This window comes from Pogoniulus pusillus, chromosome 1 (genome assembly GCF_015220805.1).
Source record: "Pogoniulus pusillus isolate bPogPus1 chromosome 1, bPogPus1.pri, whole genome shotgun sequence".
Taxonomy (NCBI): domain Eukaryota; kingdom Metazoa; phylum Chordata; class Aves; order Piciformes; family Lybiidae; genus Pogoniulus; species Pogoniulus pusillus.
This window is the reverse complement of record NC_087264.1, coordinates 43,278,073-43,301,005: the sequence shown is the minus strand read 5'-3', so window position 1 is coordinate 43,301,005 and position 22,933 is coordinate 43,278,073. Positions and strand designations below refer to the sequence as shown.

Sequence of the window (22,933 nt, the reverse complement as noted above, 5' to 3'; positions counted from 1 at the left end):
ACACCATGCACATAGTCCTCAACCTTTTGTCAGCCTTAAATTCATTAACTGATCCTTTTTACTTGGCCGGCAATTAGTAATAAAAGACATCAGTAAGAATTTACGTGAGGATCAGCAACGTGAAAGAGTCCTATCTGCTCCGTGAAAAAACAGCAGCTATTAGGTAAGAAGTTCTAAAACACACCTGACAGGGTCAGACATGACCACTCTCATGTTTGACTTGTAAAATGCCATCTAACTACTGAAAGAATTTGTAGTTGATAGATTTTCTTAAAAATGAAATTCCAGAAAGTTGTTTTTGTGTATTTTTCCTCCCTGTAAAGTCAAAGTTAAAAAAATCCCTAGCTTTTACCTCCTAATCTCAATGCTTAAAATCAGTAGTGAAAAATCAAAGCCAGCTTTTTAACTTGTAAATCACTGGCAACTTTCTACATCTCTACACACAGCAGCCTGTTTTGCCTGAACAATCATCAGGCATTTGAGGAAATCACCCCATGCTCTAATAGATATTCAGAGCTTGATACAGTCAAACCCCTCAGGTCAAAAAAAAAAACCACTTTGCCCATTGTTTGTCATGTCCTTCTTCAACCCAGATAGCCCTTCTAAAGGGGCTAGGGATTATCATTCTGTTTCTTTCTCAGGGGTGTGACTGCAACCACTAAAGAGCACAGAAAGCATCTTTCATTTCAAACCAGTAATGGGGAAGAAGAATCTTCTCTACCTTGCAGGTCAGCTTTGGTCAACTCAACTTTGTCAGAAAAAAAAAAAAAAAAAAGGAGCAAAACCAATAAACATCAGGTCAGTATAAATGCAGATAAACCAGGCTCATGTTTCTTTTGTGCTGGTTTGAGGTTTACTGGAATATTTTAATGAGAAAAATTAGATTATATGCTGTGAAAACAATGGTGATGTCTACTTCACTCATGAGTTCACTGAGATATATAAAAACACAAACACAGATAAGACAGAGTCTTGACCTGTTGAAGTTGGTGTCTGTGTTTTCTCCCTGGGCTTCTACTGGATCTGTGTAACCAAACTAATCATTCTGATTCTAACCCTCCTTGCCAATCCTTCCAGCTCACCTTGCACATAAGGCAGACTCTCAGATAAGGTAGAGGGGTGGAAAAAAGGTGGAAGGGTGGTTGGGAACCTCTCCCAGGCACTCCAATTTCTGGGCGGGGTATTGTGTTTCTGCATTATTTTTAACTTGCATATTTCTGTATACAGCTGTAAATATTTGTGATATATTGTAAATATCTGCTTGTATATTGTGCTAAGCTGCGAATATAAAGCTTCACTCCTTAACTTCCAGTTGAGTGAGTCTATTCTGGGTGACTTCATAAGTATGTGTGGGCAGGTAACTCCCAAACCATCACAACTTTAAATAAATAAAAGAATTGGTATAACAACCACAGCCAATATCCATAATCAATACATGGAGGAACATGGTGGGACATGACTACCATAACCCAATCAAGCAACAGATAACAAAACCATACACAAAAGAGAACAAATGCATTTCATGCACACACACACCAAGTCACAGAATTTACATGCAGCAGAAAGAGAAGGGGGAAAATATCACATTCTTAACACCTATCCCTCAACAATTTAAGATTTTGCCTCATGTGAAATACTTAGAATCCAGTTTAGTAAAAATATCTATTTGACTTTCAGCCCATTAGCTAACTAAGGATATTTTTCTTTTGTTTTTACATCTGAACTTAAGTCTTCTGTCTCTAATAAAGGCATGGATCACAGAATCATAGAATCAACCAGGCTGGAAGAGATCTCCAAGATCATCCAGTCCAACCTAGCACCTAGTTCTATCCAGTCAACTAGACCATGGCACTAAGTGCCTCATCCAGGCTTTTCCTGAACACCTCCAGGGATAGTGACTCCCTGGGCAGCCCATTCCAATGGCAAATCACTCTCTCTGGCAAGAACTTCCTCCTAACATCCAGCCTATACTTCCCCCGGCACAACTTGAGACTGTGTCCCCTTGTTCTGTTGCTGGTTGCCTGGGAGAAGAGACCAACCCCCACCTGGCTACAACCTCTCTTCAGGTTGGCTTTTTGTCTGAAGTGGACTTATTGTCAGAAAACCATCAGGAACATATAACACTGGAATATGAAACCACTGTTTATCCCAAACTGAACTTGGCACTGCATGTAAAGCAAAAGCAAAATTTTGCCTCCTTACGAGCTGCTGTTTGCCCATGGATTTCAGCACAACTGCAGGAAAAATTCCATCAACAGACAGAGACAGCTCAATCTTGAGACTCATGTAATCTTTGTCAATCTCATCAGAGCAATCAACAGAAACGACAGTAGTACGAGCTCACTCTTTCACCTAGGTTGGAACAATCTTGTTATCTGTAGTCATAGTTCACATGGCCAAAGAGAGTCATAAATCTACCAAGTCTGACTGGAGATCCAAGTATAGTTTCAGAAAATTGCAGAGTATAAGAAAAAAAACTCAAACCAAAACAATACCATTAATGCTTTTCCATTTAGTCTCAGGGGTTTTTTGTTTGGATTTTTTTTTTTTAGATAGAGTGCAGTACATGGAAAAAACAAAGATGGGAATACAGGCAGCAGCTCCTGAATCCCTTGCCACTGAAGGTCTGAAGGTTATGTATTTCTATTACACAGTACAACGGAACAACAAAACACCAAACCACTGACCTCACTGCCGAAAAGATGGGTATTTAAAAAGTTCATACTCACCTTTACAACCTTCTGTTCTTAAAAAGTCCTAATATCAGAGCAGATACTGAAGACAGGTTGGTAGTTCTCTCTTTCTCCCATTATCTCCTTTCATTTTAGAACTAAATATACTAGAACTGGCGTGTACAGATGCCATTTCCTCTGATTCCTATGAATTTTAACATTTTGAATCCTTGCTATTGTTTTACAGCCCACAAATGACTCAAGATGGCAATTATCTTCCCTTCTGAGCTAGTTAATTTTTCTTCCCACTTATAGAACTGCTCTACTACATAGAGCCATAAAATCCCCCAAGTTCTTTAAACAAAAAGCAAAGGAAAGTGGGAAGGGATGGAAAGAAGAGGAGGATGCATTTCTCTACCCACCTTCTTTGAGATGGATTCTAACAAAGTAATTCCTGTGTAACAAGCAAGAACTTTTCCTAACTGTCCTACTGCTCCTGGTCATCTGTGTAGTAGAACTGAAGCAAAGTTTATATTTCTTCTATAATTCCAGTAGCACTGAAACAATGGGATACAAAAGCATAAAGAACAGTAGAGCCACTTTCTCCTCATCTTTGACTCCACAGAGAAAGTGAAGAATCACCAGATTTGAAGTTTCACTACAGAGCAGACAAAGGGTGAAATCCTTTCTGATATCATCCTGCTGTGAGATTTTAAGCATGAGATTTGCTTTTCTTTTTTCCACATAGTGCTTAGTATGCAAACTGCATCTCCTATTTTCCAGCCTGTATGTGTTATTCATGCTTTTCATGCACTAGTGAATTCCAAAGGTTAACTACACTATTTCATGGAAAGTAGCACAAGATTATGATTTTACTCTAGGATCTGGAAGATTAAATTAGGACACAGAAGTCTCAAAACATCTGGAACAATGTCAACTAGTTCAGTAATAATCACTCTCCTTTGTGAGAAGCTGTTATCAGTGGAACAGGTGAGGAACGGTAAGAGGGGATGAAGAACATGAGCATTTGCAGATGAATCTCAGAAAGCTGTAGTGCCTAGGATAAGCTACATAAAGATGCCAAAATGAAGGAAAGCACAGGAGAACACACAGCAAGCTAACAGTGGAAAAACCATCTCAAATCTAGGAAATGTTAAATAATATTAAGTGAAAAATTATTAAACTCCACACAAATTTGGGCATCTGCTTAACTTCTTCCAAGATCAGTGAGGAAAAAGAAGCAAGTCACTCAATCTTGACTTTTTTGGATAGAGAGGTTGTGGAGCCTCCTTCTCTCAAGACTTTCAAGATCTGTCTGGATGTGCTCCTGCATGACCTGTGCTAGATTCTATGGTCCTGCTCTGGCAGGGGGATTGGACTTAATGATCCGTGGAGGTCCCTTCCAACCCCTAACCATCCTGTGATCCTGTGAATAAACCGATCCATTCATCTAATAAATGAATTCAGGAATGAAGTGCTCAAACAAAAGAATTTACTTTAGAAGTCTGGAACCAAGAAATGGCTGTTCTGAGGTTTGAACTGGTTTACTTTAAATGAGGGAAAGAAGGTCACCTGGACAACTTCCATACTCCAACTCTTGCATACACACCAGAGGCAGACATCTTTTCTCTCAAGCTGTTTATGTCTGGCATTGACACAGTCTATATTATTCAAATGCATAAGCTGCATAAAAATTTCCAACCACGGGCCATAAAACATTGAACTGGAGACTGACAAAACACAGGTCATGACAGAGTGCTTCTTTTCCTCAGTTTCTAATCATAGAATCAACCAGGTCAAGATCACCCAGTCCAACCTATCACCCAGCCCTAGCCAGTCAACTAGACCATGGCACTAAGTGCCTCAGCCAGGCTTTTCTTGAACACCTCCAGGGATGGCAACTCCACCACCTCCCTGGGCAGCCCATTCCAATGCCAATCACTCTCTCTGGGAAGAATTTCCTCCTAACATCCAGCCTGTACCTCCCCTGGCACAACTTAAGACTGTGTCCCCTTGTTCTAATGCTGGTTGCCTGGTAGAAGAGATCGACCCCCACGTGGCTACAGCCTCCTTTCAGGTAGTTGTACACAGCAATGAGGTCACCCCTGAGCCTCCTCTTCTGCAGGATAAACAACACCAGCTCCCTCAGCCTCTTCTTATAAGGCTTGCATTCCAGGCCTCTGTCGTGGGTTTTTAAATAGAGCCAACAGAGATTTAACTCTCAAATCAAATTGGAGAGAAAATACAGAATTATATTTAGAGAGAGAGAATACAGCAATAGACATTACAAAGTAATTTTCACGGCAAACCCCCTTGCCGTTTCCCCCATCCCCCAAAAAACCAAATCCACATTCCCCAGTGCTCCAATCCTCCCCCCCGCAACGCCTTCACCGTCCAAGAGGCCTACTGCTCACATGTTCCCGATAGATTGGCTCCTGCCACACACTTAGGGCAGGAGAAGTAGGAAAGGAGAACAAACTGACCTTGTTGTGAGTCTACAAAGACATAGCAGAATTATGGGATTGAATAACAATCTTCTAGTCCCCAGAAAAATTTTTAACCCTATAGCCTCAACCTGGGACAGGCTCTCACCAGCTCCATCACCCTTCTCTGGACACGTTCCAGTATCTCAACATATCTCTTGAATTGAGAAGCCCAGAACTGGCTTTCACCCATGGCCTCAATGTGCTCTGCAGAACAAATTTCATACTCCTATTGTAAATATATGAATATCACAGTATCATCTTATGGGTGGAAGAGCAAGGCACAAAGTAGGTTTGCAGACTAGTTTGCAAGCTTCCAGTAGAAGTGGGCTCCCAACATAAAATCCTTTCATAGAATTGATTTTGTCTCTTCATTGTGTTTGGTAGCCTGGCCCAATTCTGACACAAGGACCATTCAACTCAACCACTTTCCTACCTTTTGTCTCAGGCCCTTTCATCAAGCCATTTTTTGAGGTATTGGTAGAAGGAGGGTGCCTCTTGTTACATAGTATGTGGATGAAAGCTGAGAATGAGAGTTAAAGATACTCTGGAAATTGAACAAATATATTGGAATAATGTCATTTTCCTAAAATATTGCTCTCACAGTTTTGTGTATCACATCAACCCAGAACAGATTTTACACAGCAATAAGTTTCCTCGCTTTTTAAACAGCTTCCAGGGAAACAATCTACCACTATAGATCTGACCATGTTCAATACCATGTTTCCAAAAAGAAAATAAAATTAGGAACTGCAAAAGAGCAAAAAAAATAAGCCAGACCACCATACACTGAAAAAAAAGAGTATGTGGTGTGGAGATTTAACTCCACAAACTCATCTGACATTTCAGACACTCTTGGGTTCTCTTCTTCCAGACAATCACCCACAAAATTATTTGTTAAAATCTACGGCTCTACAGAACACAGCAAAACACAAAGCAGGTCATTGTGGCAGCTACCATCTGGTGTTTAAGTGTCACACTTCAAAAGCTGAAATCTTGAATTTGTTCAGCACACAGGAAGCTGTATAATGCAAAAGGAAGTTGATACTTCACTAACAAAAGCAGGAAAAAAGTTACTTATCTTGTGCATTCCTAAATAACTCCCACAAGCGATAATTTAAAGAAAATACAGGAATAAATCTTCCTTCAGCATGCAGCAAGAGAGAAGAAATGAATAGAGATGATTAGGCTGGACCTAAGAAAAAGCATCTTCACTGAAAGGGTTGTCCAAGACTGGAACAGACTGGCTGAATCCCTGTCCTCAGATGTGTTTCAGAGAGGCAGAGATGTGGAGGTAAGGGACATGGTTTAGCGTCAGACTTGACAGACTTAGAGAATGGTTGAACTGGATGATCTTAAAGATCTTTTCCCACCAAAAAGATTCTATGAAAACTGATAGGCAGAGATAAAGTAATTCTTGTCTTAGGTTGTGGGGGTCTACACCAATACCAATACACTATTAAACACCAGATACTTTCAGTCTCAAAGATGCTAGCATTTCAGTTAATGGCTTCTATATATGGCCCAAGAATGCTTTTGAATTCTTCAGGTCCTAAAGAAAAAGCTCTCACATAACTATATATTATATTGAAAGAGCTTTCTGCTCCTGCTGAAATATGAGCACTGCATCACCCATGACTGGAACGTAACTAATTGTATAATGTGATAGGTTTGTGCTTTGGAGCACAACAAGGCTGAATTATGCTTGAACACAACAGGAACAATGTGACCAAGGACGTTCAATGTCTCGATCAAACCGAATAAAGCAGGTGGCAGTAGAACCAAGAAAATAAATGATATTACTTTCTTATTAAAACTTATTAATCTTAATAGGTGGTGTGGAATAGGGTACTGAAATGCACACATAGAGATAACAGGTGCAAACAATGTCACCCATTTGTAATAATACTGGTCTGTCTTCAGTGGGACAGTGCTGTCTGTTGACCTACATCTCACATTCTACTATTCTCCAGGCTTCCTTCCTCCACATATCCTTTGATTCTGTCTCAAGATCAAATGGCAGTTTCAGAGAAAACAGCTGCCACCCTGTAATCTTCTCTGCTTCTGAAAGCAAAGCTGCAGCAAGAGACAAGCATTAGCAGAAATCTCTCTCACACCACATTTGGAAGGCAAGATTCATATGTGAGGGCAAAATGACAGTTCTTTAAGCATGCATGTTTTCATCACATATGCAGTCCCACTGCCTTTCATGATGAAACAGGAACATGCTTCGTAAAACAACACACAGCACAACTATTCAATCAAAAAGCCTGCAGCTGTTTATTACAAACACATTTAAAAATTAAGCAAGGAAATTCACACCTTAACAGTGTTGTTAAGGCTACACTCAGGATCACTTCAGATGGAAAAAAGAGACACTTAAATAAGGATGAAATATGTTTGGAGTTTTTCTTTCCTTAGAGAAAAAAGAGACAGGTGTGACTTCCAGTGGCAGTAGTAAGAACAGACACCAGCAAGCAGCAGTCAATATGAAGATGAAGCCTTGCAACTGCTATGATTCAAAAAAAACAAATGAAAACAGGTTTCTAGTGACCTAATTCCCCGGGGCAAAGAGAATGGTTTCCTCTTCATCAGTTCCCTCAGTACTGAGTGGAGGCTACTCAGGATGACAGCATGAGCACTGCTTTCTAAGATCAAGTTCTTCCTAAGGCAGAATAAGAGCCATCATTGACTTTCCCTCCCAGCTTTTAGGTCTACCTAAAGCTTAGAACCTTGTTTGAAGGGTTTTAGAACTCAAATTCACATTCTTAAGAGTGAACCAGTCTCCACATCCAGGCAGCACCTGTGCCGGTATCACAGTAGCACATGCACTAAGCACCACATAACACTCTTTGAGAGTGGCACTGACGTTATTCAAACTCAGTAGCAGGACTCCAAAAGAACTACACTTGGTACAGGAGCAGCAAACACCACATCTCTAATAATGGGGCAGTTTTCTGGGAAGGCATCATGATGGCTCCTGAGCCTCACACAGAACAACAGGGTATGAGAGGTCCTTTCAAGGAGCTGAGATAGTAGAGATACCATGCAGGATATACAGCTAACAAATTAAGCTAGTCTTAAATCAAAGAATTACCAGTAACCAGTAGTTCTAAAGAAGAGCTTTTAGTGCACCAAAGGTAATTGGAAAAATGCTTTTTTCCCCCCTTGAACCAACAATACAGAGAAGGAAGGCTTCTTTGCCACAAATGGACAGAGCCACAAGTTCCGCTACACTATGCTCGTTTCCAGAATGAAAAAGCTGCTTAATAGGCACCATTATATACAGTAGAAAGACGTAAAGATGAACAGTTAAGCACTTACTGATGCTGTGAAACTGGGGTTGACACTGAGTGTACTCCTGACATGACACAAAATTCTCACAAATCAGTGTCTTTGTGTGAGAGTGTGGGTGGAGTGCTGAGGCACAGGAGCTCCCAGAACATTGGAAGACAAGGAAAAGATCAGTTTTAATTTGGCTGCCAATTAGGTATTTCACAAATACTCAAAGAGAGCATGAAGATGATACCTTTAGACCTAAGAGACAGTCTGAACAAGTGGCAAGGCATGATGTAATCTGTAATCTAACATGGTAGGGAAACATTATCCATGAGAACTTAACTTTGTGAAGTTCTGTCTTGAAGAATCATTTTGGAAATACATCTTCTTGTCACATATGCATACCAGACCACTTTACTGGTAGAACTATCATCCTCTAGTGACTGGTACCCAGCATAACAGACTGGTATTCCATGAAGCTAGACATACATGTAATTATCATTTAACCCAGAAAGCCAAAGGGTAATTTTTTGACAAGTATTCCAGATGCTTTGGAAATGATGCCATATGCATGTGTTGTGGTTGGCCATAATAGGCCTGAACATGTCCTGGGTTGCCCAGACATGTTTTTCTGCTCTCGCCTCCTTCTGTTGTTGGGAGAAGCAACCGTGGGAAAGGAAGACAAAAGGGTGCCACCATGTCTGTCCAAACTTGCTTACAGGATACTCATACACTTGTTTGCGTTCTGCCCTAAAAGGTAAAAGCAAGCCCTGAGTTCACCTAACATGTTTAAGCTTGGCTAACTGCCATTCCGATTGGCTAATCTGCGTCCAAAGGCCCATTACACTCGGCCTACACTGGTAAAATAGATGGGCAGGTAGAAGACAAAGTGCTTACTGCTGCCACCATTGTTTCTGCCTCATCGTGCTTTCTGCTTCTGGCAGTGCTACTGCCTCACTGCATCCTGCCACGCTATGCTAAACTATAAACTAGCTCTGCCACAAAATAACAAACCCTGATAATTTGGTTTGTCTGCCTGAAAACTGCTTCAAGCTTACCAGTAACAGGCACAAATGCCTCCATGCGATACACTTGCTTAGCCAGTGTGACACATCCAAGTCTCCTGACAAGACTGCACATCTGCAAGACATCCTGCCTGCCCCTCTGCAAGCCTTCCTGCTGAGTCTGGAGCCAAGATGAACCAGGATCAGGTCAGAGATTGCCTGCTTCTCTCCCAGCACCCCGGCTAAGAGCCTGGGAAGATCAGAAGCCTCAACGGTTGACAAGACATCGATAGAACCCCCTACAGGCATTTGGGTGCTGTCTGGAAGCTGCAGTTAGCCCTGTGAGTTGGGAAATTATATTTTTGTAAGTAAATACTCAAATCCTCTTTAGCAAACTCTGTAATTGAATCTAATTCAATCCTAAGCATCTGTCTTAAATAGAAAGGAACCTCTTGAGTCCACCTAGTGGGCAAGTGGTATATTGACTGCAAGAACTTCTCTCCCAGTTCAATTGAGTTTAATGTTGTATTACTACTAACTTGTTCTAGATCCAGTTATTCCTTTGTATAATTCCTTTCACGATCATTGCAAAGAACCTAATAATTATTGTTAAAAATTACTGAGTAGGTAGCAAGAGTTTTGAATATAAAAATTATAAGCAATATTAATTTTTGGAAAACAACACCATCTCACATTAATTAATACCCTCCATTACAGCATGTTACTGAATCAGTGCTCCTGATGTCATTTAATTAATGAGTGCTTAGCAGAAACATGCTTCTAAAAGTCGCTCCTCAGATTTGTTTCATAACAATCTGGAAAAAAATATTACAGAAGAGAAAGGGTTTTCATGCAGTAGAAAGAATGGCCCCATTGTTTTCAGTAGAGGCCCACTTCTTCAAAAGGGAACTCCTGCTTTAGTCTAGTCTTCATGCTTCAGTTCATTCTACCTTCCATTGCCCCTGCCTCTACTTGGGTTTCAAAATACTTCATTCCGTAAATCCCAAAAAAGTGTGCTACCAAGCTCTGAAGAACAATTGAATCAAAGGCTCAGAACCTCTTTCAAAACATTTTTGAAGAGCCTTGTAATGTTAATAAACCACTCAGACAAGTGCTAGAAAATAGTAGTCCATACCAGTACCACCCTTTCCACTACTCACAGGGGAAGCAGTATGTAAGAAAACAGCTCCGAGCCTCTTGCACAAGCTATGCGCAGTTGCAGATGGAACATGTAAATGTGGTGAAGGATGCCACAATGAAAATAAATTAATGAAATTAACTGTAAAGTGGACAAATAAATGGATAAGCAGCAGCAACGAAGACAGGAGTGCCTGAGAGGGAAACTTCTCTGAAACCAATTATACCTTCGCATCCACGCTCAATCTGTCCACTGCGGTGCAAAGCATCATTGATTAGATCAGGCAGACGCCCATTCAAGTCCACAGATGCCAGACAGCCTTGAAATCCGTCTCGAGAAGCCACTAGCTTTGGGAGGCTGCTATACATGCCTTGAGCAAGGCCAGCAATGTAGAGATCACCTAGAGGAGAAAAGTGTGAACATAAAAGAAGTAGAAAGTTACAAAACCTCTAGAGTGGCATTTCTTCTCCCTCCTCCCTCTCTCACCCTAAGCATGAATACAGGAAGTTGAACAGCTGCTCAGAAAAAGTTAAAACTAGAATAAACACTGCACAACTACTGAGCCAAAACACACCTGTATAAAGAACCACAAAAAAATCTCAAAACCCAATTAAAAAAAACAAACAAACCAACCCAAACCCCACAGCATAACAAAAACCCCAGTTGAAACTGCATCCTGACTAGCAAAAATGGTAGGATGGCCATCAGTTTCTGAAAGAAACAAAATATGACAAACTGTTCTGCTATGGGAAGCTGCCAGAGCATGAAGGAAAAACTAAACTGAAAGCAAAAAAATGAGCAAATTTCAGATTCGGTGTTCTGTAATGTATAGTTTCTGCAAGCTCTCTTGTTCACTGGTTGAGTCCCACAAGAATAAAGGGGGAACTGTCAGTCTTGTATAATTTACCTTTAAGATCCAGATTTTTGGCACCATTGATAACCTGAGTAACCACCTTAGTGTCCACCTTTAGGCTGTGTGTGTTACTGTTATCTCTGGTAATGACAACGTTGTGCCACTGATTGTCATTAAGAGGACGATCACTGTTGCCTTTGATAACATTAGGTCCATTTCCAAGGTCAAAAACATAGTGTATGTACCTGTAAACATTGCAAGAACTAGTTAGAAGTTTGGAAGAACTCCAGTGCTACTGGACTATAACCAGAATTGATAAATTAACTTAGCAAAGTCATAAAGAGAAATATCTTTGGGTTTAAAAACTCTATTAAGTGAAATACATCAGTCACTGATTTGAAAGAAAATGTAGTTGTTTCATTTCTACCAAGAGAGCATAAGATTAGTATTTTGAGATGATGACATTTGGAATAATGGGGTTACAACCACAAAACATTCCACTTTTTCACCAACTTCTCACAGACAGGCTATGCATCTAATTATTTTTAAATCTGGTAATATCAATAAATGTACAGGAGAGCAATACTAAAAATGCTTATTTGGGGCATATATTCCCTAGATTCATTCTGAGTTTTGAATAACTTCCTCAAGCAGTTAATTGGGCAACCCACTCCAAATATTGTATTAAAACACACATAAGATTCGAGGCTTGTTCAAACATCTGGAAAACAATTAACAAAGCTTTTCATAAAAAATAAAGACCCTAACAAAAACTGAATTAATGGGAGTGGTACTCTGAATTACTTATATAGTTCAAACAGAAATCCATCTGAGGATAGGAGAGAGATATTCCACTTAAAAAGGAGGGGGCAAAAAATTTAAAAAAAAAATTAAACCAACAAAAATCAAACAACAACAACAAAATTCAAATCTCAGGAGAGAACCAAGACCTCATGATCATTGGGATTTTTTTACTACCCAGTTTCACACTTACAGAAATGTGTGCAAAGTTAAAAATTAAACCGATCGAGGACATAAAGTTGTAGTGAAATAAACAGGACTAGTAAATACATATAACTGTGATGATGAGCATAAGAGATCAAAATTTGTTCAGCAAAGTATTTTTTTAATAAACTACAAGGTTAACAGGACAAAACATTAGACTAAAGCAAAAGGACTTAAATCTTTAATGTTTCACAACGCAAAGTTGTCTCTCCTTCAGACACATGGGGGATCGATCCCAAAGTTCAGTGTTAAGTCTAAGTGCTTTGTCATATACCTCAGTAAACAGAAAACATGAGATTAATTTCTCTTTATGCAAGCATTTTAAACTTATAAATAAGTAAGGTGATCTATAAATAAACTGGTAGAGTATAGCAGAGTTACTTACCCCTTGACTAGTTCAACCGCAATGAAATCATTTCCATCACCAGTGTTAAAAAGAATGAAACCATCAGCTGAAGTGGTCTTGAACTGAAAGAAGAGGTGCATGGAAGTGTAAGCCTGCAGGGTGGCTAAGGTCAGGTAGCTGCTCTTGGTCTTGAATGTGACAGGGTCAGCTATAATGTTGCGGAGACCGAAGCGTGCCTTCAGCTCGCAGTAGTCAATGTCACCATTCTTGCACAGATCAATGTAGAGCATCCCATTGAACATGAGGCTCTGGAGATGGCCAATGAAGCTGGAGGGGATGACAGAGATGTATCGTTTCTCCGTCATGATCCCTGTCTCAATGTTGTGGAACTCCAAGCGGGTGTGATCACCAACCATTGTGCCTGAAAAACAGAAACAAGGAGGAATATGCAGAAAGCCTAGGTAACAGTAACAGCTCACATGGAGCTCTTCACCTGTCAGTTTCCAGGCCAAAATCACTACTAACAATCTATCTGATCACTGTTCAACTACTTGTGTGAGAAAAAAATGCAGAATTTCAGTGGAGAAGCAGGAGTCTAGCAGTTTTCAAAACCTGGCAGAAAAGAGATAACAGAACTACAAAGCCAAGGGCAGCAAGCTCTGTATTTTCCTCTACAAAGAAGATTAGGTCTCTCCTTTAAAGTCTAGAGTGATCTATTTGATCCAACAGTCCACCTGCCAAACAACTCAAGCAACTCCTGCAAGCATCACTTCCCATATAAACCTAATGTAGGTTCATACAAAGAGCAGAACAAGAAGTGAGAATAGCCAGATAAAACTTATTCTGTTATTTTCTCCTGATGCCTGAAGTTATTTCTCTTAAGATCACAGCAGGAGCAAAACATACAAAAATGCAACAAAAGCCCTCCATATATTTAAATCAGCAACCTATCACTTGCAGTGTTTGTCACATTGAGAAATTTTAACTATTCAGCATAGTAAATGCATCAGACTATTCTTGAAGTGTATTTCATTGCTTCTGTTAAGTGTAGTAGGCATCAGTACAGAAACAGATTCCACATAGACAGATGAAATACAATATGCTAAATGGTAAGTTTGAGTACAAGGACAAGTTCGGCATCATCAAAACAAAAAACACTGCAAATAATCCTGTTTTAGTTCTCTGTAGATCTTCATTAAGACAGTTTTAACTACTTGGTCACACGAGCAAGTAGCCTTTCTACACAGGCCTTGAGGCACTTGGGATATAAGAATAATATTAAATTAATTAGTTAGTCAAAATTTGGCCCCATTCAATGTACAACCATTACTGAAAAGACATGTATGTAATCATTTTTTCCTCTCATTAAATTTTCTGTAGTGCTGCATTGAGTTTACATCTAGTTCTTGCTTTGGCTACTGGTTTTATAGATTATTTAGTTCCTGCTTTGGCTACAAGTTTTATGGATTTAGACAGAGACCAGGCCAGGACAAACTTTAAAACCTGACATTTTGAAAACCTGAGGTTGTTTTTGCTTTTATGGAAAATGTTCACAAATGCTTCCATTAACTGAAAACTGCTCACAGAATCCATGTAATATTTGTTAAGTGCCATCTTTCAGAGTTTTGTCAAATTAATCTGAATGCTCTGTCCCTTTAAACATCCAGAAACTGCTATAGGTAATGTGATTTTTTTTAGTAACCTGTTCATTTCAAAAGCAGTGCTATTCTGTGAAATCAAATCCAGTCTTGGTCTTCAGAAATGTTTTCAGTGTTAAGGAACACTCAGATGTCTGTGATGAGGTTCTGGCTGCTGAATCTCTATCTGAATCTCTATAGGGCAGTCTCTGTTAAGCATGGCTGGGGCTGTCCCATGCTGGACACAATTAGTTCCAACCAGCTCAAACAGACCCACTGCAGGGCATGACTGGGCTCCACAGTCATGATGATGGCACCTGAGGGAATACGTGTTTAAGAAAAAGGAAAAATGCTGCTTGTGAGGAACAAATGGAGAAAACAACAATAACCAAACAAACAGATAAAAATGCACAACCAAAATCCTTAAACCCTGCAAAAAGCAAGGTCAGAAAATGAGAGGGGGAGAAGGCACTCCAGGCACCAGAATGGGAATTCTCCAGCAGGCCTTGGAGAAGATCACAGTGGAGCAGACACCCATAATGCGTCCCACATCAGATTTCCCTGACAGCCTGTGGGAGGACCTACGCTGGTGCATTTCACAAAGGACTGCCTCCTATGGCAAGGACCCACACTGGAGCAGAAGTGTGAGGAGGAAGCAGCAGAGAGTGGCTGTTACAGACTGATCACAGCCATGGTTGCTCATTCACCTCCACCTCTGGGCTAGAGAGAAATAGAAGAGTTAGGAACAAAGGAGCAAACCTGAGAAGAGGAGGGGATGAGGGAGACTTGTTTTACCTTTTGTCTTTGTTTCACTATCTACATATACTTTTAATCAGCAATGCATTCATATTCCTCAAACCTAGTCTGTTTTGTCCATTACAGTAACTGCTAAGCAATTTCTGTATCCTGGTCTCAAGCCACGAGCTGGCTGAGTGCCTGGTCCCTGCCAATCTTCAAGTTCAGCAGCACAAGGCACAAATTATCCTCAAATATTCACTTCACCTTCTACTGCTCTTGCAGGATTAAGGAATGTTACTTTCCGTTTTATATGCACAAAGCTGAGGAACAGAAACATCAATATATGTCATAGAAATACCTGGCATCTAATTTAGTGGAATATGTGTCAGGCCACACCTTGAGTACTGTGTCCAGTTCTGGGCCCCTCAATTCAAGAGAGATGTTGAGGTGCTGGAACATGCCCACAGAAGGGCAACGAAGCAGGTGAAAGGCCTGGAACACAAACCCTATGAGGAGAGGCTGAGGGAGCTGGGAGTGTTTAGCCTGCAGAAGAGGAGGCTCAGGGGTGACCTCATTGCTGTCTACCTGAAGGGACATTGTAGCCAGGTGGGGGGGGTGGCCTCTTCTCCCAGGCAACCAGCAATAGAACAAGGGGACACAGTCTCAAGTTGTGCCGGGGGAAGTATAGGCTGGATGTTAGGAGGAAGTTGCTGGCAGAGAGTGTGATTGACATTGGAATGGGCTGCCCAGGGAGGTGGTGGAGTTGCCATCCCCGGAGGTGTTCAGGAAAAGCCTGGATGAGGCACTTAGTGCCATGGTCTAGTTGATTGGCTAGGGCTGGGGGATAGGTTGGACTGGATGATCTTGGAGGTCTCTTCCAGCCTGGCTGATTCTGTGATTCTAACTCAAGAGCATTCTCTGATTTCAAGAGTCAACATTTTCAGAAATAAAATGCACAATCATAAATTAATACATCCCACGAGGACAGGTACAATTAGTGATTGGCTTTGAAAGATCTGACTTCAAGTAAGTTATCCAGCTTCCTTTAGGAACTTTAAGGTGGAGATGTCAATTCCTCTGGGCTGTACTCACATGACTCAGAGAGAGAGATCTCTCTCCTGTCTTTTAGCATGCTATGTCTCATTCACTAGAGGTTTTTAAAAGCAAGCACCTCTGTTATTACAAACATCTATGTCACCTTCTTTGCCTCATGTAATGTAAGCAGGGAAGCAAAGCTCCTGTGGAAAAGGACCTTCTAGTACACTGCTAATCTAATTACTGCACAGGTAAAAAGCCCTTCATTTTAGTAGGTTTTCCAAAGGAAACAGTCACAGTACCTATTGGTGCTCTTGCCTCTAACAACATTTTGACACACTGGCCAAATTCAGGCAGATTTAAAAGAACAGAAGGGTCGAAAATATTCAAATTCATACGAGTTTTGTGAAAAATGGACAGCTGAAGGAATTTTTCCAGGGTGCTACAGACAGACCAAATGTAGGACTGTTACCCTGCTGGATTGCATTTGCTGGTCAGTTAGCACCTACACACAAGTCTTGACTAGCGATTGTCAGAGGTATTTCTGAGTCACTGGGATGTCACATCAATTGCCATACCTGAGACCAAGACAAACTCCTCTTTTAATTTGCCTAGGTGTGGTAGTTTGAGGGGTCCTAGGTTCCCTTAAGAAAGCCACATAGAATCATAGAATCAACCAGGTTGGAAGAGACCTCCAAGATCATCCAGTCCAACCTATCACCCAGCCCTATCCAATCAACTAGATAGGATCAGAATTTTTTGCTAAGACAACAAACAAGCACAATTGTTACTATAAAAAATATTCAAGTATCTCTTCCAAATATGAAGAAAAACTATTACACAAAAATATTTTTTCCACTTATTCTAAATTTCAGCAGTGGATCTAGATTTAACTTCTCCAGATACAGCTGGACAAACTCACAAGCAGCTGAAAAGAGTCACATATTTTTGACTGTTCAGAAAGTCAAGTCTCAGTACCAATACAAATGCTTCTAAATCCTGAAACAGATCTTTACCAGGAATAATGGTGAGAGGCCTCAAGCACAAGCCCTATGAGGAGAGGCTGAGGGAGCTGGGATTGTTTAGCCTGGAGGAGGCTCAGGGGTGACCTTATTGCTGTCTACAACTACCTGAGGGGAGGTTGTAGCCAGGAGGAGGTTGCTCTCTTCTCTCAGGTGGCCAGCACCAGAACGAGAGGACACAGCCTCAGGCTGCGCCAGGGGAGATTTAGGCTTGAGGTGAGGAGAAAGTTCTTCACTGAGAGAGTCATTGGACACTGGAATGGGCTACCCGGGGAGGTGGTGGAGTCGCCGTCCCTGGAGCTGTTCAAGGCAGGATTGGACGTGGCACTTGGTGCCATGGTCTAGCCTTGAGCTCTGTAGTAAAGGGTTGGACTTGATGATCTATGAGGTCTCTTCCAACCTTGGTGATACTGTGATAACATTTTAGCTTGGAAAGTACCAATTCACAGAAACCAAAAGGGTACATGGGCAAGATTGTCTAGGCAGATAATTTCACTTTCTGATTTTTCCAAACCGGAAGAATTGTATTTTCATCAAAATAATGTAAAAAACCCAAACCCTCAACATGCCTCTTTTTTTTTTTGCTAAACCAACTCCACTTTTTTACTTCAAGAGATTAGAAAAATAAAATCTAGAAATGTTGAGGAACCAGAGAAAGAAACCCCCTCTTCCTTAAATGAAAGGAAGTTATTGACAGAGTAGGAAAGAAATGCTAGGCCTATGAAATTGAGACTACACTGGGACAGGGAATCCAAATAAAGGGCACATTAGAAGTGGAGTGGAGGAGGATGGAAAAGCTACCCTAAAATTTTAGAAAAGGTGAAAAATGGGAAATCTGGAATGGGCTTAAGAGAAATAGGACAGTGGTAGCAGTTCTAGAGCAGAAAGAAGTAATTCAGTGATAATCATAGAATCAACCAGGTTGAAAGAGACCTCCAACATCATCCAGTCCAACCTATCCCCCAGCCCTAGCCAGCCAACTAGACCATGGCACTCAGTGCCTCATCCAGTCTTTTCTTGAACATCTCCAGGGACGGTGCCTCCACCACCTCCCTGGGCAGCCCATTCCAATGCCAATCACTCTCTCTGGGAAGAACTTCCTCCTAACATCCAGCCCAGACCTCTCCCAGCACAACTTGAGACTGTGTCCCCTTGTTCTGTTGCTGGTTGCCTGGGAGAAGAGACCAACTCCCACCTGGCTACAATGTCCCTTCAGGTAGTTGTAGACAGCAATGAGGTCACCCCCTAGACTTCTCTTCTGCAGACTAAACCACCCCAGCTCCATCAGCCTCTCCTCATAGGGGTTGTGTGCCAGGCCTCTCACCAGCTTTGTCGCCCTACTCTGGACATGTTCCAGTATCTCTCTTCAATTGAGAAACCCAGAACTGGATACAATATTCAAGATGTGGCCTGACCAGTGTTGAGTAGAGGGGAAGAACAGCCTCGTCCTACTGGCCACACTGTTCCTGATACAGACCAGGATGCCATGGGGTCTCCTGGCCACCTGGGCACACTGCTGGCTCATGTTCAGTTACTATCTACCAGCATCCCCAGGTACCTTTCTTCCTGGCTGCTCTCCAGCCACTCTGTCCCCAGCCTGTAGCACTACTTTGGGTTGTTGTGGCCATAGTGTAGAACCCTGCACTTGCCCTTGTTCAATCTCATCCCATTGTCCTCTTCCCACTCATCCAGCCTTCCAAGGTCCCTCTGCAGGGCTCTCCTAACTCAAACAGATCAACACCTGCTCCTAGCTTGGTGTCATCTGCAAACTTATTGATGATGGACTGAATCCCCTGGTCCAGATCATACATAAAGATATTGAACAGGACTGGACCCAGCACTGATCCCTGGGACACACCACTAGTGACTGGCTGCCAACTGGATGTGGCACCATTCACCACCACTCTCTGGGCCCAGCTCTCCAGACAGTTCTTGACCCATATCAGAGTGAATATGTCTAAGCCAGGAGCTGCCAGCTTTGCCAGGAGCTTGTTGTGGCAGATGGTGTCAAAGGCTTTGCTGAAGTCCAGGCAGACTACATCCACAGCCTGCCCCACATTCACCACGCAGGTAACCTGACCATAAAAGGAGATCAGGTTGGTCAGGCAGGACCTGCCCTTCCTAAACCTGTGCTGGCTGGGCCTGATTCCTTGGCCATCCTGTAGGTGCTTTGTGATGGCACTCAAGACGACCTGTTCCATGACCTTGCCTGGCACTGAGGTCAGGCTGACAGGTCTGGAATTTCCTCATTCTTCCCTCTGGCCCTTCTTGTGGATGGGCATCACACTGGCCAGCTTCCAGCCTTTGGGGACCTCTCCAGTGAGCCAGGACTGTTGATAAATGATGGAGAGCAGCTTGGCCAGCTCATCTGCTAGCTCTCTCAGCACCCTAGGATGAATCTCATCAGGTCCCATGGACTTGTGAGGATCCAGGTAGCTCAGTAGGTCACTTACTTCTTCCTTCTGGATTACAGGGGGACTGTACTGATCGCTGACTCCATCTGCCAGCTCAGGAGGGCAGTCATCCTGGAGACAACCTGTCCCACTACAGAAGACTGAGGCAAAGAAGATGTTAAGTACCTCTGCCTTCCCCTCATCTTCTGTTACTACATTCCCCTCTCCATCTAATAAGGTGTGGGGGTTGTCCTTGCACCTTATTTTGCCATTAATATACTTATAGAAACATTTTTTGCTGTTCTTAACAGCAGTGGCAGCCTAAGTTCTAAATGGGCTTTTGCCTCTCTAATTTTTTTTCCTACAAGACCTAGGGAAAATATGAGAGAGGCAAAAGCTGGAAAGGACATGACAATGCAAGACTAAAGTCTGGACAGATACTAATTTTCTGAAGAAATCATACACTGAAATGCAGTATTTTCTAATCTTATTAGCTGTCAGCCTCCAATTCCTCCCCTGTGTTCTGTATAGACTATTGTGACTACTGCAACAATCAGGAGCTCTTCAGTTCAAGTGGAGCAGACAGGAAAAAAAATCGAGCCTTCGCTGCTGTATTTGGATGCCAGCAAGGTGCTGTAGGGAGGGATAGGATTGCTATATTTGACTCTCATTTATCACTGAGGTCTGTTCTGAGGCAGGAGGGAACTGGGAGGAAGGTTTTATGATTAAGCAGGAAAATGCTGTCCAGAGAAACTGGATTTTATCTCTCCCTTACATGTCATGTAGGAAGCCAAGCCAATTACTTCATTATAATTTTTTCACAGGTGGTCATTAATTGTCTAGACCTAATCCTCCAAGTAGCAGGGCTGAGATAATCTACATGATCCAACTTACAGACATGCTGAATATTCGTGCATGCAAATGGCTGCTGAAAAATGCCAACTGCTACCAAACACATCCAACTTTAAATCTGGCTGCTTTGCTTCAAAAGCTTTAAAATGGGAAAAAGACATCTACTCACTTCATATAACACTAACACGGGAATAAATCCAGTTACAGCTTCTTAGTTCTGTATAAATATATTGATGAATAGCACACAAGACACAGACACAAAAGGAAAAAAACAACAGTTCTATATTTAGAGCAAAATTTAGTTGGCATGCATTGTACCAAAAAAGCAATAGAAAAGAAGGCAGCAATCAAATAGGCTGTTTATTTTTACTAGGGGCCCAATTTAGATTTTTGATCTACAGCAAGAATCCTGTGGAAATAAAATTGTGACCACATCACTCAAGACTATATCATCTGCCCAAGGAAGTGGGGTGCAGATTGCACAAAACAGTCTTAACTCTGGGCTTTCTGACTTTTGCCTTTGCCATGAGGGTATTTCTGTAATGGCTGGTTTTAGCTATAATGCATCTTCAATTAAGTAATTCATATGCATGTACATATGCACATCCTATTTTAATGTAGAATTGTATAATAATAAAGTCAGTTTCGTGAAGAAGAGACCAAACAAAACAGATGGCTTCTGGGGAATAAGTTAGTAATGCAGAGAGTGCCACCTAATGGTGCTTGACAAAAGAGCATATCCAGAGGAATTGATCTTAGATGAGGAAGTAAACAGGATGAAATGCTCACCGGAAAGTTCACCATTAAACAAAATTTCTTTTTCCTCCAAGATAATGTTGACTAAGCCTCTACCAGTTCCAGCAGGGAGGAGAGGTTCTTCTCTCCGACTCTTCCTTGCAAAATTCTCACTCTACATAGTACAGTGTATATTTATTTAGATGCATACACACATGTGTAAAGCCATTTTTCTGCAAACCCACCTTTTTGCACTTATTTCAAAATCCTGACTCATGGATTTCCACATAATCTAATTATCACATTACTTGAAGTTAATTGTATCCACACAGTTGAAAAGAACTTTTTGTAGAGGTAGGATAACAGTACTCTGGCATTGCTCACAGAAGCTGTTACTTCTAATTGCCTTCTGAGAAGAAGGTACTCTGAAAAGACGTGACCATGTGTGAAACAGCACGGCTCACAACTAAGTGAACATATCCTTATCCAGTGTTGCATAGTATTGTAGAATGGTTTGGGTTGGAAGGAACCTCCAAAGTTCATCTAGTCCAGTCCCCCTGCAGTGAGCAGGGACATCCTCCACTAGATCAGGTTGCCCAGAGCCTTGTTGACCCTGACCTTAACTACCTCCAGGGATGGGATCTCTACCTCCCTGGGCAACCTGTTCCAGTGTTCCACTATTCTCATAGTAAAGAATTTCCTCCTAATGTCCAACCTAAGTCTACTGTAATTTCATACTCTATTGTCAGCCTTCAGACTAGTGGTATTATCCTTAGGAAAAAATATCCCTACAGTATGAGTTGAGAATTTTAGGAAACGAGAAAAAAAATTAATTCTGGGGCTTGCAGCTGTGAGGAAATGAACCAGGAAAGTACCACCCCTAAATGTGTGTAATGAAAATATGGTCAGTCTAAAGTACTTTATTCACTCAAATGAAAATCTCCTAACTTGGGAGACGTCAACTTTCCTGAGCGATTGATCTTTTCTTCCCCCTTTCAACTACATTTCTCTACAGAAAAAAACCAAGAGCTCAAAAAGTTGTTAGGAAAATGCAGGAAAGTGAAAGAAAAAACAAAACAAAACCCCAAATCAAACAAATGAAGAAACCCAAAACAACCAATCAAAACAACAACAATAAAAAAATGGACTGTCACACTCTATACCTTATGTTATGATATACTCTGGTGACTTTGGGTCCTCCCTAATCTCTAAAATGACATTGGAAACAAAATGCTGTATTTGTTTTTTCTTCTGGATGGCTCTCAGCTATGAGCATAGAAACTTGAAATAGGGGAAAAAAATCAGACAGAAATCTACATTATCTAAGACATCTCTCAAACACATCTACCATCAATGAAAGGCTGGTGCATAGGAAAGATTTAGAGAACCTTGGTTTTGATTCCACAGCATTGGGAACTGCCACATTTGCAGCTCAGGAGTGACGTATATTCAAGAGAGTCTGCCACAAAAAAGAGTGCTGTTTAGCACCTCTTCATTCCTGGGGATGTGCTAGTTTATCTGTTCCCTAATCCAACAGTTCATATTAGGGTGCCACACAAGTTTCTGGTGCTGGCTAAAAACAGTTGTTCTCAACATTAGTTTACAACATAGTAACATGAAATATAGAAGAAGTAATAGGAAGGAAAAAAAGTCCAACCATACAAGACCAGGGTAAGTCAACATAATGGCAAAGAAGAGACAGAACAATGGCACAAAGATAATGACAAAAGCTACTCAAACA

General features: G+C 41.3%; 1 protein-coding gene across 30 annotated transcripts in view; it reads right to left on the bottom strand.

The window, feature by feature from the left end:
• NRXN3 (neurexin 3) overlaps positions 1 to 22,933 on the bottom strand; it is a 1,092,565-nt gene that overhangs the window by 572,840 nt on the left and 496,792 nt on the right. For all 30 annotated transcript variants that reach the window (XM_064150720.1, XM_064150904.1, XM_064150893.1 and 27 more), the window contains 3 exons: positions 12,820 to 13,201; positions 11,484 to 11,674; positions 10,803 to 10,976 (listed from right to left, as the gene is read on the bottom strand). In XM_064150720.1, coding sequence (XP_064006790.1) covers positions 10,803 to 10,976; positions 11,484 to 11,674; positions 12,820 to 13,201 — 747 coding nt within the window. The remainder of the gene's footprint in view (positions 1 to 10,802; positions 10,977 to 11,483; positions 11,675 to 12,819; positions 13,202 to 22,933) is intronic.